This window comes from Camarhynchus parvulus, chromosome 8 (genome assembly GCF_901933205.1).
Source record: "Camarhynchus parvulus chromosome 8, STF_HiC, whole genome shotgun sequence".
NCBI lineage: Eukaryota > Metazoa > Chordata > Aves > Passeriformes > Thraupidae > Camarhynchus > Camarhynchus parvulus.
In genome coordinates, this window is record NC_044578.1 from 19,049,647 (window position 1) to 19,069,023 (window position 19,377).

General features: G+C 38.5%; 1 protein-coding gene across 1 annotated transcript in view; it reads right to left on the reverse strand.

Moving 5' to 3' along the window:
* The window catches only part of OLFM3 (olfactomedin 3), a 50,709-nt gene extending 31,332 nt beyond the window's left edge, over positions 1–19,377 (reverse strand). Inside the window, exon 1 of the mRNA XM_030953028.1 lies at positions 19,064–19,377. Coding sequence (XP_030808888.1) covers positions 19,064–19,132 — 69 coding nt within the window. The 5' untranslated portion in view covers positions 19,133–19,377. The remainder of the gene's footprint in view (positions 1–19,063) is intronic.

A 19,377-nucleotide genomic window follows, 5' to 3' on the forward strand; every position in this document is an offset into this window, starting at 1 on the left:
TTTTTAAAGGCCAAGTGTGACTTGCACAGTTTACACCAGAGCTCTATCACAACCCTCCTGATTTGGATAGATTACCTCTGCTCACATTGTTAAACTCTGCTCTGGACTGTGAGATTTTGTGATACGTTGTTCAGTGAACTCAGGATACAGAGAAGTTCATGAGTTAAAGGGAAACTCAGTAGATAAAGTTTGTGACATGCCCATTTTTCATCCATACATTAAATTTATCATTGGGGATTTTATCAAATGACGGATATAAAATAAAATGTTTCCTTTTAATAAATTATTAATAGGTGAAAGACAAGTCCTTAGGTTGTAAATGACTTTTTGATCCTCAGAAACTTGTCAATCAAGTCATTTCACATAAATTCAATGGCTTATTAGTAAGAAGAATGGATGTTTTTGGCTAAGCAACTAATTCTTTTTAAAAGCATTTAGAATAAGTATCAGTTTAGGCACTTTATTTGTTTTGAAAAATTGATAAGCGACCTGAAATACATTCATTTTGTTGCTTACACCCACAGTCTATGGGAATGCTCCAGTGCCTGGAAAGCAGGCAACAAAAACACACCTATATGGAGACATTCAAGCAATCTTGTTTTATTCTGATTTCTACCCTCATGTTTTGCTGCTGGCAGTCTTTCCTGTTTGTTTATTGTTAAGTTTCATGTCTGAGCTATACAGAAGCTGTTTGCAGCTCTTGTGTATTTTTGATTCTTCAGAACTCCTGGTTATGGTTTCTTAAGCCATATAAATTGCTGATTCTTTCCCTTAGAAACCATTTTCTCTATCTGTTGGTTCAATAAATGATACAACTTCCTAAAAACTTTTCCTGGCTTATATACATACATGAACCTGGAACCCTCCCTTAATGTGTATTAGTTTTCTACAGTGCTACAGTTTGCTTTCTGGGGTTAGAACAATTGAGTTCAGCTGAGATTCACAGATATGGATCTCTTTGCAGAAGAACTCTAGATTTGCAGATTTTCCATCCTCCCTTGCAGGATCAAAGACTCTCCCAGGAGCTGGAGCTTGAGGGTACCTGTATTAATTAACGGAGGTATCAGACTGTAGACCTAGCTTTGCTAAATCCTTCTAGTGTGATAAGCCTTCCTAGTTCAGACTTTCCTTGTTGTTACTTGAGGGTATAATGAATTACCTATAAATAAATTTTGGTCTGTGCACTACATGCAGACCAGCTAGGAAAACACAAATTAGTATCTCAATCAGTGTTCCTTGAAGGCTTTAATTTCTGCTATGAATTCCATGTACAGGAAATGCCACTGCTATAAATCCCTTGAGCTGATCAGCAGTCTCAGAGACAGAATATAATGGATTTGGAAATATTTCTTTCAAAATATAACAAGATCAGGTAACACACCAGAGCAAGAAGGCAGAATGGAGGAGATAAAAAACCCTGGTTTACAAGGCAGATGAGACTTCAGCTTTTACCTCAGTAGCACTGTGCTCTAGAGATAAAACGGGAAAGCCAAGGTTGTATAATGCTAATTCTATTTAGATACAAATGTAATTTATTGTTTTTACTCTTTCTCTTTGCACTTTGGGTCTTGGAGGAATTAGTGTTTAATTCAGCAGATATTGTTCCTGCATTGCTGCAAGTTTATGTTGTCCTGGACTTGGCAAGAATACTAGAATCTAATTAAACCAGTATAAGAATGAAGGCTAGGAGTCAGCAGGTGCAAGAGATTCACAGAAAAAAAAAAGGTAAAATCTCTTGCTTTGACTCAAAAGTGAGGTATCAGAAGTCAGATACATTAAGCAGGGAGCAAATGAAGTCTCTAGTGCAGCTTGCTTGGCAGTCAAAAGAATGTTATTATAATAGCTTTTTAGTGGAGTGGAAATATCCAATTTCCCCCAAGACCAATCTGGCTTAGCAGTGCAGACTTTCTGACTTCATATTCTAATGCTTACTTCACAAGATGCCTCATTTCTCCTTATGTAATGAATTGGAAACAACATTGTTTCAGAGCACAAAGTGCAAGTGCTGCTCCATTAGATAAAAGAATTCTCAAGGAACTTTACAAATAATAAAAAAGAGAAAACTGACCCTACAGTCTGCATGCGAAAAATTTCATATTTTAAATATTAGATGCCTCTAGAGATGATTATCAAATATTATTTATCTCTAAGACAATCTGAGGAAAATAGTGTGGCTGATATAACAACAGAGTTCCTTTAAAAATGCAATGGAACGTGAAAGGGCTGAGAGTTGGGAATATCAGTATCTTGGAAAACAAAAACACCCCTAAACAAGAAGGTGCTTTATCATATGTGGAGGGACTGATTATATTTCCAAATTACTTAACACTGTGACTTATGCCAAAGGTATAAGAACTGCAGTGTAGCTGTAACATAGTACACTGTTTTATGCATTCTGAATGTAACCAGCAGGATAAAAGCCTTTCAGCATTCTATACAGACAGCTTCGATGCTGCGCGAATTCAGTCTTGGGTAATTGTGAAGAATCTAAGGCAATTCACAGTCTGTATTCATATTGTAATTTAAGCCTTCTGGGTTGGCAAACAGTTGTCTGCAATCTATTGTAAGAGAGGAAAAAAGAAAAAAAATACTTCACATGCTAATATAAGATTAAAGAAGAAAGCAGGGAAGAAGAATACAAATAAAAGTAACAGATTAAACTGAACAAGGTAATATTCTTTACTCCTTATCCTATGTGACCCTTTCTTAAGACATTTCCTCAGTCTAGTAGGATGCTCCTACCTGGTAATACAGTCTGCCAAAGAAAACTACTGCAGCTGAAAACTGAGCTCTTTCAGAGAGGGCAGGATGGAAGTGTAAGAGTGAAGGCTAACAAAAATCGAGAAACAGGAGCTTTCTGATTTGTGTGAGAATGCTTTGGGACTCTCTGGCTGTCCTGCAGTGGCTGAGCAGGGATGTCTGAGCATGAAAACTCTCTGGATTACATGATTCTCTCTTCCTCACTGTTTTCCTGGAGGCATTAGTTGGCATCACAGGCTGCACTCAGCTCCGGGTTATGCTGCAATGAGCAGGGACTCCTTGAAACACCAAGGCTGCAGTAGCAAGTGATTTATGAGCATGTCAGTCCTTCTCTGGTGTTTTTACTGGATACATGTCAGAGAGTCCTGAAAGGCAAGCCTGTAATCTTTAGGAAAATGCAGCAGAAATGCCAGCCCCTAGTACTGAGATACAAATTTAAGGGAAAAGGACTGGTGTGTTATTGTCTCTCATGAGTTCCTTATGAATAGTAAAGGAGTGTGGACATATCACTAAAAATCTTGTGTATAGTGCTTTTTGATGGTTTTTATTCCATGCATGGAAGAATCCCAGTACCCTGGACTGATTTAGTTTTACTGAAGCACAAAGATACGTAAATATGAATAAAAATTTTTGTGGCTCAGTGAAACAACTATTGTTCTAATCAGCAACTGGAGAGAATTTTCTGTATGAATTGGTTATTTAATCCCTGAAATTAGGAGAGAAGACCTCATATTCCACCTAATGATTATTATTTCAGCACATTTTTTGGCTACTTATTACACAGATTCATAGATATCCTATAACTAAAGGGATATATGCAAGACTCTGAACATGGGTTCTGACTCTGAAGTAATATGCAAATTACTGGTTACTCTTTGAAAAGAACATTTAGATTTGAGGAACCTGTAATGCAGCTTTTTAAAGAGTTTTATAAAATATAATATGAATTTATGAAACTGCGTCATACTCTCAATCAATTAGTACATTTCTCCTTGCAATGTTACATGACCAAGTACCGTTGACTTCACAGATATCTGTGTTTTAGTGGGTTTCTGAAACAGGAGACAGGTAAACCTTTCCAGGCAAGTCCATCCTGTGCTGCTCTAATGAGAGGAGCCCTTGCAGAGGACAGCAACACCTCCACTTTCTGAACCTAGACCTTGCATTGTGCTGAAGAAGGGAAGCTCAGGTTGTTTTAATACAAGCATCATCCTGTTGGTTGAAATAGAAGGGCTCTAAGAAACTTTCCTAGGAAACCAACATCAAGTCCCTCCTTTGGAACATGTTTTTAAAAGTCGCAATGTAAGTTACCATCTCTTGCAACTGAGACAACATCAACAAAGGAGTTAATGAACTGGAAGTGATATGAAGCCTAAAGGGGAACATAAGGAATGCCAGATATCTTTAGAATAACACTCTTGAACTACAGGCTGCATATAATTTGTGACATCTGATCAAGCACTAACTTGATCAACTGTTTTCCTTTCTTTGCCATAGCACAGTATTTGGATCTCCTCAGTCACACCTGCACATTCCATCAGCCAGCTCCATGCACAGTTACAAGTTAGGAGGAGTGAAAACTCTGTAATGCTCAGACAATTAGTTCACTGATTTTGAAGACTTCAGAGCAAATGGCCTGAAGTCTTAGTTTGAGACAAATGTGTTCATATTACTTTTGAGAAAATGCTCTTATGACATCATCTGTCAGCATAAAGCACTTTAATTTTGGCTGTATTTCTAGGGCAGGGCTAAGAGTTTATGATGCAAGTATGCTAAATTATTCTGTTTTGGAGGAATGGATTAAAGGCATTTTGAAGCTTCTGTTTCTAGTTTATCTTCTATGATTCTGTGAGTGTTCTGGTGAAGGTATGGAGCACGAGATTTGTTTCTGGGCGGAGGGAGTGAACTGGGAAGGAGAAAAATTTCTGAAGTACCTAAGAGAGTTTTTTTGCTTTTCATTTGAGATTAAAATGGGGGGATAGGATCACCAAAAATACCATTCAAATGAGCAATGCTTTTAGAGGGCCGCAGAGTGGCAGAAAATGAGCTCTTCTGAGCTGACAAGAAAGCAAAGCTAATGTCAGTAACTACTGATTGGGCTCACGTCCACTAAAAGCAGTCAAGCAGAACAATGGTGGCATCTATGCATAGATAAAGTAGCTGTGCCTCCTTAAATCAGTAGTTTAAGTTTGGAAAATTTTTAAAGACACTGTTTCATTTAATATTTTCTTTGTGTTTGTATGTGAGCTCAGACTATGAAGTGAGAAGGCATAATGAAGGTTAATGGAGCTCTCAGGTTCATGCAACTCACATGAATTAGAAATAATTTACTAAGAGGAAGCTTACCAAAATCAAATCTAAAAATACTTTATGCAGAGTTCATAACAGACTAAATATCACTTCCAGACAGCTGCAGTGTAATTTTGCCAAAATGAGATAAAATAAATGCCAAGTGTCAGAGTGAACAAAAGAAGGGTCCCTCCTGTGTCCCTTTACAAATACTTTTTCTTCTACATTATTGCTTTTGTAAATGGGGAAGGAATAAGAATGGAAAGAACAAGGAACATTAAAAACCAAAATGAGCTCTGGACCAGTCTTTCCTTCCTCTCATTGGTACAGGAGTATATACTCCTGAAATCTCATAATCTGAAGTCAAACACAACAAGCATCATTCTCTCTCTTATTTTGGTAAACACTTGGAAGCATTATGAACTCAGCATCATATTGTGAGCTCAGCTGTGTGACCGCTGAGGAAGAACGAGTCCTGTTCTTTTGTTCTTCCCACAGGGAGCTATAGAGAATTTCAGAATAGGGAGGAATACAAAAACAATTCTCTTCCCAAGATAATATGCCATTGCAAATGAGGCAGTGTGACAAGAATAGTAAATTCTTTCTTTTATTAATAGCAATAATTAACATCTTTGGGATTAAAGAGGGAAAGAAATCTTTCTCTGTGTTGTTCATATAATATAAACCAATCTAATGATCATTGAGAATAGTATCCCAGGGCATACTTTGGAAGTAGATGACCTATATGGTTTCCAAAGGCTTTCTTTACAATTTTATAAACAGAAAGAATGTCTCACTTCATCTGGAAATGAGTTGTACCTATACGTGCTAGAAAACCTTGAAGGTTTTGGAACACAATTTTCATTAAGGACAAGGGATCAACTTGTGTCACTTGGCACTTCCATCTTTTCAGGTTCAGTCAGTAAAGAATAGACTAATAGTACAGTGAGGGTTTCCTGATAGGCATGCTGTGGAAACTCCATGGAGAGGGAGCTGCCCCAGCAGTGCAGTTAATCAGCCATCCCCTAAGGGCCATGGGAGCTTCTCAGAGGGACACCCAAAACTGCTTCATAGGGTTAATCTTAGCTTATCCAAGCTTGGGTTCTTTGGTCAACCAAACTTGAATTCACAGAAAGTGTTTAAGTCTGGAACAAGTCTGACTGAATTATTTTCTATTTCATTGTGTTTCAAATTTTAACATTTAATGTCAATATTTTAATGTGTTCAGTCCAGCCTAGCAACAAAGAGGAATTCTAAAATCCTGTTACTTTCCATGTGCTATGAAGAATGTTTGTTCTTGTCATGAATATGAACCCACAGTTAAATTGCTAAAGCCCTGGAGTGACAGCAAGGGAGGTAGAGCTGGAAGTGACCTCTATTGATTGTAATTGAATACGCTGGTGGTGAAATCTAGCCTGTGACGTGCAGATTTGGAATAATTAAAACATAACTTGTGGACAAGGAAGGAACACATTTGTATGCTATTTCACAATGTATGGAGAATATAAATGCACATTGTTTCTAGACTGAGTACAATGAATACCAAACACTAGGTAACAACATATTCTCTCACCATTACACAGGGTAAAGGTAATCTTATATTAATAATGTGAAGCAACTGTTATGCAGAGCTAAATCCCCAAATTCTTACTCAGTTAGACAGGATAAGGATTAAGAATTTTGTTCCATATTGCCTGTTTACCAAACCTAATTACTTGGTTACAGGTGTGCACGGTAAAAGACATTGTCTGTCACTGTGCCCAGAAAGAATGGAACCATTCTCTTTTTCACATTCTGGTATTGCACTGTTCTCAAATTAGTCCCTGGAAACTGAACTAAAAAAAACCCCAGAAGTGTGAGTTCAAACTACCATATCTGTATTTTGTAGATATCCAGTCCTGGTGTTAGCAAAAAATGAAACAATGTCTGCGTGATAACTAATAGAAAAATGATGAGTGAAACACTTACTGAATATAAATGATGTTCAGTTCCATAAACATTTCTGTGTATGAAATGCAACTCTGAGTGTTCTTTAAGGTTGCTAGTGATGACTCTAAGCATCAAATGTCACTGTATTATGCAAGTGTATCTGTCTTCTCAAAAATTATAAAGGCACATTGTGTCTTCTGATATCTAGGACTAACCCTGAAGTGACTGTCTCCAGTATGGTACCTAGCTTACACCACTAAGGATGTCACCATTTTTTTCTCTGGAAATTGCTTTTGCTCATTGGTTCACCAGACAAATGGAATGAAGACACTCAGTATTAACTTCTGTTTCCAAACATAAAACACAAATGACTATTGTTAAGGGCAGAAACAAATCTTTATATGTGCCTGATCAACTCAGAGTAATCTGCAATAATTGATGCGTTTGCTGGAATATGTTGGTTTATTTGAATATTAAGGCTTTACCAGAACGAAATATTTATGGAGTTTTATTTAGTTAATGATGAACAGGGAGTAAATAGCAGCATGACTTTCTTTGTTAAAACAGTTTCAAGGAGAGGAGAAAAGGCAATTAAAAATTCCTCTACACAGAAAACAGACTTTTTTCCAGTGCTAGAATGGGTCCTCAGCCAGAGTTCTCTGAGAACCTCTGGTGACAGAAATGATGCAAAAAATGTCTCTTGTTATTTCAGCTTAGGATTCCTTTAGTGAGGAGGAGGGAAGGAAGAAAATGGGGGCAAGGATATTAAATAATGGTGGACAGATTTTGTCTTATCTAACTTTTTAGTGTTGTGCTGATGTCAGGCCCAGGCACAGCCAGTAATTACTGGCTTGCGGATGGCAGCACCACTCTAGACTCAGTAACACCACAAAATTACAACTGGGAATTTAGTTAGAGTCAGATCTTCAACTGGTATAACTTGTTTGACTTGTGAGAGTGCTCAGGGGGTGCAGCATTTCTCAGTTAGAAACAGATACCAGAGATAAGGCCATAAGTCAATCCTCAGCCTTTGCCACTGTTTCCCCGCTGCACTGCAGACAGAGTTTGTAACTACACTGGTTATTGTACAGAAACACTGACCTAGGGCTCCTAACACATTTTAATTGTACCTGAGACTCCAACACATTCTCTTTCTAGCTACAGAATAAGAAAATCTATTTTCTTGAGATTGTACTATACAAATCCCTTGTGAATCCCATAAAAACAGTCATGTTGTTTGCTCTGCCTACTCTTTCTCTTATGGAAGATTTCTTTTATTTCTTCTGCAGTAATGTATGATATCCTTAAAAGACAGAACTCTGGACAAAAACAGAACAGGATGGCTTAACAGTTCGCAGAAACACAGTACAAGATAGCACAGTTCAAAGCAAATTCATACACTGAATCCATTCATAATTGCATATTCACAGCAGGCCTCCAGAACAGCAGCAGTGGAATGTGTTAGGCTCTATCTCACTCTTCTCAGAAGTGCTGAGAGCCCCACTCTGTAGTTAAAAATAGACTGCACTGTATTCTCAATAATAAGGCTAAGCAGATAATTTGATTTAAACAATTTAACAAAATTAGCTTTCTCTTTCACTAGACTCAGTCTAAAAAGAGTGCTATTTTCAGCAACATTTCTATAAATAGATCCTACTGCACAGCTATTTTATGAATAATTCACAAATCTGAATGCTAAACTTTGAACAACTTTGAATTGATAAGCCATAAATATATTGGTATTTCTTGAGTACACAGAAAATTTGTTATCTTACACAAATGCAAGTACAAATTATAAATGTGTATTCAAAATTATAGTATTCACCTAACATTCTGCTTCGTCATTGATTTTGCTTGATAGGAAAGTAGTACAAATAATTTTTAACCTACACTTGTTTAAAAATCAGAATAGCTATTTGTGAAAGATTTCACTTCTGTTTTCCTTCCTATCTACTGAGGGCAGTGTGTTAGGAAATACAAATATTGAATAATTTGCTTTTTCATCCTCACTTTCTTCAGAGGTGTTTTGCACTGACGTGCTTGTTCACAATAATCTCCTGTCCACATGATCTGTGATGGGCACAGCCTGCAGACACAGCCAAAGGTATGGGAACACTCTAGCTCACAACTGTTGGATACAGCAGGAGATACAGCCACAGGGCTTTCTTCAGGCACTCAGCAGTGTATTTTTAATGAAATATATCCCAGTCCCAATCTATTTGGGTACTGTTAGGCTTATTTTTATTAACAGGTCAGTGCCTTTATGAAAGACAAAATAGTCTTCAGGTATTAGCAATTTTTTTCAGATGCTCCTATTTTCAGTGTTTCCAGGCTGTTCCCAGTAGAATTATTTATTTTAACCTCATATTGTGTCATTTGGATTTCTTATCTTCCCTTTCTAAGCCTATTCTTTCCATTTTTCATAGTACCTAGTACATTTTTCACAATGTGTCCACTAGTTAGCTTATTACTTCCATCCTTCTTTACATCACAAACTCTCAGTTTCACAGCCTGTTCATTTGAGATAGATTTTACATTTTATCCTGTAAGGCTCATATCTTGTGCATTTTTAAAATGTATGCATGTTCCAAATGACACAATTCAAACCAAACATTTTTGGTGCCACGTGACAACAGAAGTTGTTGTCTCAAGGGACAACAGAGACAACACAGTGCAGGTGGTCCTGCATATAGCTTTGAGTTGGATTTAGAGCTCTTTTTTCAGTCAGCAGTGGCATAGTCCTCATCCACAGTCAGGCATTTAAGGGTTTGTTCTGAACTCCCCATTACCTCCAGTGCTATCTTTGGTCTTTCAGCCAGCTACTCTTCAAGGAAGTTGATCTCCAAGTAGAGAGTTGTAATGAACAGACAGCATGGCACTCAGTTATACTGAGTTTCTGAAGGTAGGGGCCCAGAGGGACTAGAAAGTGAAAAGGTAACATTGGTCATTCTTAAGTATTAGAGGCTACTAAAACCAGAAAATCACAAAATACAAACAGCATATAGCCAAGAATGCTAATGAGAATGGGAATGTGAGTGTTGGATGATATCTAATTGCATGTGGTTTGGGAAAATTCTGAAGGAGAAAAGATGTAACCATGTGTCTATTTAACAGAAGAACTGAGCAGTTAGGGCTTATCAAGCATATTTTTCAGTAATCAGCATCACTCTTACCATCCATTTAGAAAGTGATTTGGGGAACCACATGAGAAAACATGAATGTTGTCAGGGTCTGAACAAGGGTCATGTCCCTTCTATAGACATGGACCCACTGGCTTACTCAGTCTTAACCTTACTTAATTTCTGTGCTATTTCTAAATGGGATAGAACTATTAGCAACAACAATTAATTTTATTCCTGAAAACACTGGTGAATGTAATATGGATGCCAATAGCATCTGGGGAAATTTTTCTTCTGTATAAGCAACAGTGGCGACCTTAACCATTAGCGTAGCTTGCACACTTGACAAATCTAGAGCTGGACAAATTGGAATACTTCAACTACTGCCAGTATTGCAGTATCTGTGAAAATCCCTTTTCCTTCATTTTCTCAAAAATCAAATCAAATCAAATTCAAGGCTTTCTATGTTGCCTGGTGGCTTCTTGTACAGTAGCCTTGTCAGAGACATCAGGGAAGCCTGGTGTCATTCTGTCTTCTTTAGGTTTTGAAATATCCAAAGGAAGAATGTTTCTTTCCTTCTCATGCAGGCTGGAAGAAACTTAAACTGAGCCAACAAAGTCCTTCCCTTGTGCATCACATCCACCAGGGTAATTTCATTGTCTAGTCTGACAAGTAGAGGAGCAGATCTGCCTGTACATCCCTGCACACACAGGTGATGTTGAAGGAGTTGGAAGAACAGATGAGTTGCATTTGTGGTCATCCTCATGTGCTGCTGTCTGAAGCACAGAGTGAGAGGAGGAAGAGGGGGAAAGCTAGCACTGACTGAAGTATAAATAAAGGTGTTTTGAGGACAAGAAACTACTACTCTGCTTGCCCTAAAATTCCACAATCTAGTCCCTGGTGGGGCTCACAAAATCAAGTTATTGCTTCATGAAATACTTTTAATGATGACTGAGTGTTTTAGCCAATACAGTTTTTCTCCTGAGTGCTCAAGATGAGAAAGACCACCTTAGAGAGGGAGAACTTTGTCTCTAAAAAAGATAAAACACCATGGTCTACATAAATGGGCATTCTGAGAACATTGATTCAGTAAATGTTTTACTTGACAGTTTTTTCAGAGGCATGCTCTTTTTCATTGACAGATAAGAGGGGAACGATATATATATATATGTGTGTGTGTGTCTGTAGGCTAAAGTCATATTTTGCTGTTTTAAAGAAAGAACAGAATTTTGCTGGTGTTGTGAGATCTCACAGAATGGTAACAGCAACATCCACTCCAGATAAGGATAAACATTTAAAGCAGTACACCATATGTACATGAAAGGCCAGTACCCAGAACTTTGGATACACTTATTTTACTCTATCACCACAGTGAAGATATTCACAACAGATGTATGCGGCTTTATGAGAAAGTCCAGAGGGCAAAAATAAGCAAAAAAAACCCCTACAGCACAGAAATCTGAGCTTCTTGAATTGTGCTGGACAGACTGCTGATCACAGCAAGATGTATGGAAAGGAAACAAAGTAGAAATATATATGTGTATCATCTGCTAATATGGAAGTATTTATTTTAGCAGTGTCTGCAGAACTAGTATAGCAGAAGGTCATTAAAAACTATTTTTATGAACTTTCTCTTGAAAAGGATTAGAATGCAAATCAGCTATTTAACCTTGCATGAGCCACAGCTGACAGATTTTTTGATGTCATAAGTGAACCTGTTACATCAAAGAACATAGCATTATGCAGCGCATATGTAACTTCAAGGGTTTTAAGTGAAAGTTCAGTAGAAGGGTAAAGACATAGCCACTCCTACTATTTACATGTGCCCCTACCTTAGAGGAATTTATTCCTTGCATACACTGCAAAGGTTTCAGCATAATTTTCAGGGCCCGAAGACTTCTGCAAGACTGAAAACATTTAAGTTTTGTATGATATATATAGATTATAGCTTCCAGTTTACTCATTTGCCTTTCCAGCTACATTTCTGCATATCTAGTTTAATTGCACGTTACTATACATACATACTATTGAGCTTGTTGAACAGTAAAGTCTATGTTATTTTAATATCAACATATTAATAATGAAAAAAAGCAAGAGCCCTTGCAAAATTTTTGTTGGAGACTGAGGAGGTACCCAGAAGTCAGTACATTCCTGTATGTTATGTGGCAGGCAGAGGTGGCAGTAGGATTAGCCTCTAGGTTAAAGAATAAGAAGTGAACTTGAGGCTTTAAAAAGTCAGAAATGCAGGAGATCATCCTCTTTGCTTGTGGCTAAAGCTGATTCTCATGGGAGATTGTTAACATGTATGTTTTTAGTGTTTTGATAATTGTGTATGTATTCAGGCACAGGATGGAAAACAGGTCAGTGGCAATCTTTGTATTTAGGCTACTCTACCTGACATGCATCTTTGTATTCTTTATGCAGGTGCCCAGAAACACCTGTGATGACAGCAAACAACACTGATCTGAGATCTCACTATAAATGCAAACCTGTCACACATGATTTCAGGACTGGACCTGTGTTTTTGTACCATCATTTACTCTGTGTACTGATGGTTACTCAGTACAATAGTTTGTTACAACTACACTACCTGCTATGAATTTTCTTGGGAAAAACATATATATTGAAAATAAACAGTCTTATTATAAGAAGGTAGAATAGTTTGAATAATATGTAGGAGGTTATGCAAAAAGAATACAAAAAAACTAATTGTAGTAGAGAGGCTGAGACTGAACAACCACATTTAATATAAGTAAGGAAGGGCATGATAGGTTTGTGTTTGTGAGATCTTAGATCAATAATTTTTGCTGTCATCACAAGTACTAATGTATTCTAAATGCTTCTAAATGAAGTTCATCTTATATGTAAATCTGATTTTAAATCTGAAGTCCAAACTCAAATAGCATTTACAATTTCATACATGAAAAACTACTAATGTGCTTAGTTATCTCCTTGAGAGGGACACACAAACACATTTTGAAGTATATTCCTCTAGCTGTGGTTCTAAGAAAGGAAATCCATGAAAATCTCTATAAAAGATCTTTTAATAACATGCCCCAATAATTTAAGAGCAATATTCACCATATTATGAATGGCACTTAATAAGAGTTCATTCAGTTCTCACTCAGACTGGAGTTAGTTTTTTCCAGTTGTTCCAGTTACCCCCTTATGGGTCACTTTACAGCTTGAGGAGGATGCAAACACTATTTCCCAAAACCACAGCAGTGAAGAGGGCTACTTGCTCTCAGAATTTGCTTAGGCTGTTGCTATGCTGACTGATATACACTTTTCAGTGAAACAAGTAAACAGAATCATTAAATAACAGTCACAAGGATTTGTTTGGTTAGAAGGCAGTGCAGCAGACAGATTACTGTTCTTAGGGGAATGCAGGATGAAAAACATTGAATTTGTGTTATCTAGGGCTGCTTTAGGTTAGTTACTTAAGTGATTTAAAAGTCTGAAAAAGGCTCAGAAGAGGTCAGAATATTAAAGTTTCTTTAATTCCTCCTGAGGAAAAAGATGTTTTAAATAAAGAGGACTGCATATTTTATGAGTAATTACATAAAATGTTTTTCTTTCTTATGAAAAGACATAGCTGCAGAAGCAGCTGGGTAGGAATTCACAAAATGCTATATCCATAGGCCTGGTATTCAACCTACTTTTGGCTATAACTCAAATTCCAATTTAAGATTGTTTACTAAATTATGAAAAATATACCTGGTTGTTTCTTTAGCTTTTCTGATGTGCAAAGCTCTGTCATGAAGCTGAAGACAGCACAGCATAGCATGAAAGGAAAGTATTCCACCATGAACCTTTCAGTATGTAAATTATCCAAAAAGTTCTGAAATTCTGAAAGTAAGGTTACTTTCTCACTGTTTCTGAATTCTCACTCATGAAAAGAATTCTGTACTCAAACCCAGGCACACAAAGTCCTTGCTTTCTCTAGGTTTGGTCCTAAACAAGAAATCTACTGCCTTGTGGAGTGAAGCAGTAGGATAGATTGCTGTTCTTGTTAAAGATGGTTCTTGAGAGGACTTGTCCCATACTTCTGCTGCAAAGATTTACAGAATGCTTTTGAATTTTCCCCGGCTTTCAGTCAAGATTCACTAAGAATGCCTAAGTGATGCCCTGAACCATTTCTGTCATACTGCAGTTTTAAAAAAGGGCATTTCAGTGCCCCAAACAGACTGGGGCCTCTCTGAAGACTCCCTGTTCATTTCTTAATAGGTCCCTTATGAATTTCACATATTTGAACTTGCAATTTTAATACAACTGTGTTAAATCTACAGCCAACTAGAAGCACCATTTTTAGAGCTGATGTTGTTTTAATAGCTTCAATACTGCATTTCTTGTTTCTGATGGTTGTCTTCTCTGCTCCAGCTTTTTCTTCTTTGCAGACTTAGTGAATTGATTCTGTTTCACTGGCTCATGACTTGGCCAAACATAGAAGAAAGGTGGAAGCCTGGTTACCTGAAGGCAATATGCCTCTACTGGAAAAATAATTGTTTCCTGTGAGGATACGTCTGGCTGTGTATAGGTATACATTTACAAGTATATTTGAGATTTTGTATAACATATATAATTAGTTTTGAGTGCAGTCAAATGAGTAAAAGTCATAATACCCATGAGCAACAGAGGAATTGGTTTTTAATCAGAGGAAAAAAAAAGACCTCTTCCCATCAACAGTTTTAAAAAGCCCTTAAAGACCACGCGGTATCTGATAGCAACAGGGGAATGAGCACTCATGCAGATGTCAGATATCACTCTCACATGCTTTTGCATATTCTTTTCCAATATCTTAATATATCTTACTTAAAATGATATAGTGAATACCTGTCTGGAAAGACACCTGGGAGAGAGCCCAGGGCATATTGATAGCAATAGGATGTTCTTCAATGGCTGTCTAGTCAGGTTCCTCAGAAATGGGAGAGCAGACACCAAGTGAGACTTGACCACAGTCAGCAATTAATGATTTAGAGCACTCTTAAACCTTGGAGGTTAAATAAATATGAATGATTTTCATACTGACTAACTACTAATGCTGTAGGAAACAAAGTAAATTAATTTCCAAGTAGGTAACAAGATTTAATTTAGCAGTGTATTGTACTCCTATGAGTAATATTTTCAGTAAAATAGTTTATTGTGGTAACCCTTTGCTGTACATGGTGTTCTTGTAAATTCTTGCAATGGGGATAAATTAATTTGTATTGCTAACCAGCACTAAAGCAGTGCACTCCTTCTACTGATAAGTTCTCGAAATCCAGGAAAAATAAAGATTTTAGTGGCTATTTGTATAGTCTGATTATGTGTGAAAATCATACATTTTTAAAATCTAGAAACACAGCCATTCCAAGGATGCAAAGTTTAAGCATTCAAAAACAGATGCCTGATTTCAAACCAGTTTTTGTTTTTTAATGTTAATATTCCCAACCATCCTATTATCCCATTCAATGAATATAAATCACAGTTCCTTTCTGTAACTGTCCTTTATAATACTGTACTTAGTTTCTGTCTGGAATTATATTTGGCAGTCATTTTCTGAAATTTTTTTTTGCAAAATTCAAACAATGGAAAATAAATAGATGTAGGATATAAAGACATTAAAGGCCTAAAGTTCATTAACTGCACTGAAAAATGAACGTATTTACCAGATCTATTTAGATTTATAAAACTAAACTTACAAAATGCCATCTAGACTTCAAAAAATGCTGAGCTTGATTTTTATGTGGAGCAGCTTTATCACACTACAAAATGCTTACTTGGTCATACCACTGTGATTATCAAATGATGGTTAGCAAAGCAACCCTTATAAAAGAAGTCCAGTTTACATACTATGAAGGTCATTACAGAAAACTCCAGGTGGAGAAAAGCAGCACAGAGATGCCATCTAGCAGTAACTCTTAGAAATTTCCTAGTATCCTATGGATACTTCCTTCTTTCAAGATACTGCACTTATGAGTAGGAGAAGGAAGGAAGATTTTTCTATCCAAATCCTTTCACTGTAGCTGACTTTCTGCTCAATGTCTACCCACCCTATTGGAAATAAATCTTTAATGAAATATATTATCATTGATAATTTTAAAAAATTTCCTATGTAAATACAGAGGAAAAATGGAATAAAGTCAATGAACATAACATTTAATAAGTATCTTAAATTGAAATTCAGTAATTAGCACTGTGTTAAAATTTATCATTCGTGAGCTGCCTTCCAGTTATTAAAGAAGAATTTCTAAAGGTGATCAATATTTTATATCAAGTTTAAAAGAAAGAATTCAAGAGCATCGACAATAAATTACTATGGTTGAAATAAAATCTTAATGTTTCAGAGACTGGGAAATAAACAATCTATAAATTTTTGTTACATATTTTACCATAAGATGGCGATACTTAAACACTTTACTATCAGTAAATAACTGAATAAGTTGAGCACATCTCTGTCATAACAAGAGTGCCTGGAGACAGCAGTCTTGACTCAGTGATAGCCTGGTACTAAATTAAAGATTTTTTTTACTCCCCAAGGCATTATTTGAAAATAGTTGATCAATAAAACCTGAAAATTATGTAGGACATGACTAGAAATGTATTGTGTATACCAGAAATATCTGCTGTGATTCATCTCCATAAGATAAGCAGCTTGTGAGTGTCAAGGGCATGTAGAAAGTTGTCCTTCTAGGCATGAGCATACTGCACAATTCTTCTGGAAAAGAAAGAATTTACCATTCCCTTGTTTCTTACAAATCATAGATTTGCTTCCCAAACTGCAGGGCAGAAAATTATTATTTTACTTCAATTTAGCATAAAGCAAGAGAAATAATTGAGCACTAATTCCATTTCTGAAGTGTGTTCAGTCAGAACATGTACTTTTCTGCTAGGAAAATGTTAAAATTTTACATACATAATTTTCCACAGAAGTATGCAATATATTGTTCATAGTCAAACAAAAAATACTGTTTGCTATGTGACATCTTCTTATGTTTAATGTGGTGTAGGATCCACTTGGTCTCACTTTTTTTAATTTATGAAAACCCAATTAGCTCTGATAAAAACCAGACTTCCAATTTTAATGTAATCTTAAGGACTTTTGAGCTTTTTTAGTCCTGACCCTTGACAAAGTCAAAAGTGCCTGGAAAGAACATCTGAATATCTCTGAAAATGTCACACAGAGTGATGAATAAAAGGCCATTTTCATGCCCTTTGCACAGCATGGCACAGCAAAAAGGGCTGGAAGCACAGTTTCCAAAGTTCATTTGTGCCATTTCATTCCAGTGCCTCATCCTGTTTTTCAGTGCTGGATGGTGACAGAGACAGAAAATGGAACATTTTTTCCCAGTGTTATTTTGGGGTCTGAACTAAAAAGAATTGTTCTGCCAGATCTGTTCACTTCATTAGTGGTTTTACTCTTCTGTGGACATAGAAGGACATAAATTTGCTCTTCCTGCTTTTATGCAGTCTCTTAGTAGATCTTGCTTAAATGCAGCAGAAGACAGAAAAGAAAGAAAATGAGTGTGTGGAAACCTGTAGTTATGATGAGACCATGTGCTGCTGTTCACACAGATGTGAAACTCCCATGTGTGCACTGTCTGATGAGTCTCCTTACAGGCAATACCTGACTCCCAAATAGCTTTTATTTAATAGAGCTGATAGACTAATTTCTTAGTTAATGTTATTAATCCTCTATCACCTCCTGCTTTTTTAAGTTGTCACTATATCTTACTGATTGAAAAGCAGTCAGAATACTGCAGCTGTAAATCAGATTTCCACTGAATTGCTTTTTAGGTTCTGTGTTTGTTTTTAAAGAGGAGAATCTGTTCCATATTGTTGGACATGCAGTAGATATTTGTATATATATAGACTAGTATCTTTATTTCAAATGGAAAACCTGCCAGAAGAGCTGAGCATTGCCTCACACCATTGTCAGGTACCTAACTGGTACCATTAATATGACATTCACCACCATGCAATGTAAATCGTGGCAACATGGCATGGAGTGCTGCTGGTAATGGACTGCAATACTATGGCAATGTTTTCTCTTTCCACGTTTCCTCTTTCTCACATTTTTATAATGCTCACAGTTACAAGACTGTATGCCACAAAAAAACCCCGACAAATGAGACTAGTTCTCCATCTATAAAATACAGCACTACAGACATCTGCAGACCTGGGGGCTTTCAGTCATTACTGCTTCTAAGTGGTAGAGTGCAATTCTGGTTTTCTAAACGACTTAATCTGAAATCTCCTTCACCAGCCATGCTGCACGGCTAAAATCTATTGTTTACTTTTATAATTATTTCAGTTTCAGCCGCGATCTCTTGGTGACTTGAACACGTTTGTAAATAACAGAACTGCAGCAGCCCGAAGCGTGGCTGTAGTACTAAATTCAGTCTTCACGTGACACCTCCAGTTTCACTCTAAACAAATTTATTTCCAGTCGGAGGCTGCCGATCCCCGCTTCCAGCGCCTCCCTGCTTCCCCAGAACTGGTGCAGTCACCCGCCGCTATGAACACCTCCCGGCCTGGAGCGGGATGGATCGCAGCTGGTTCGCGCTGGACAGCGACCGGCCTTGGACAGCTACCGGGCACGGCAGCGCCGTCCGTGCCCCTGCGGCGGGCACAGCTCAGCTCCTGCGGGCACAGCTCGGCGAGCTCCTGCGGGCAGCGCTCAGCTCCTGCGGGCAGCGCTCAGCTCCTGCGGGCACCGCTCAGCTCCTGCCGGGGGCCGCGGGCGGCTGCGGCTGCGGGGGCCCTGCCCTGCCCTGCGCGCCCGGCCCAGGGCCCCGCTGCACGGCGCCCGCACCCCGCCCGGGCCGGGAACCGGGGCCGGGGCTCTCCTCTCCCTCCTGGCCGCTCGGACAGCCAAGGACACCACCCGCCTCTCCCCGGAGCCACCCAGAGCACCACCCGCTACCGCGGACGCCGTGCGCGGGCAGGCTCCGCCGCTGCGAACTTGCCGCCCGGCCGGCTCCTACCTTGGAGGGATCGAGGCCGGCCAGCAAGGACAGCAGCAGGAGGTTGAGGATGCCGGCGGGCGCCCGCATCCTGATCCCGGGGCTGCCTCTCCACGCCGCTCCTCTCGGTCATTCACTCCGCTCCCGCCGCAGCGACCGCGCCGGCAGCCGCGCTCTCTGCTCGCCCGCCGGAGCCCGAGTGGAGGCGGCAGCGGCAGCCGCCCCGGGGACGCTCATTCCGTGGGCAGCCTCGGCGCGGGGAGGGCGGGCGAGGACGGCGCTGCCCGAGCTGGCGGAGCGGCTCCGCGGCCCCGTCCCACCCCGCCCCTCCCCTC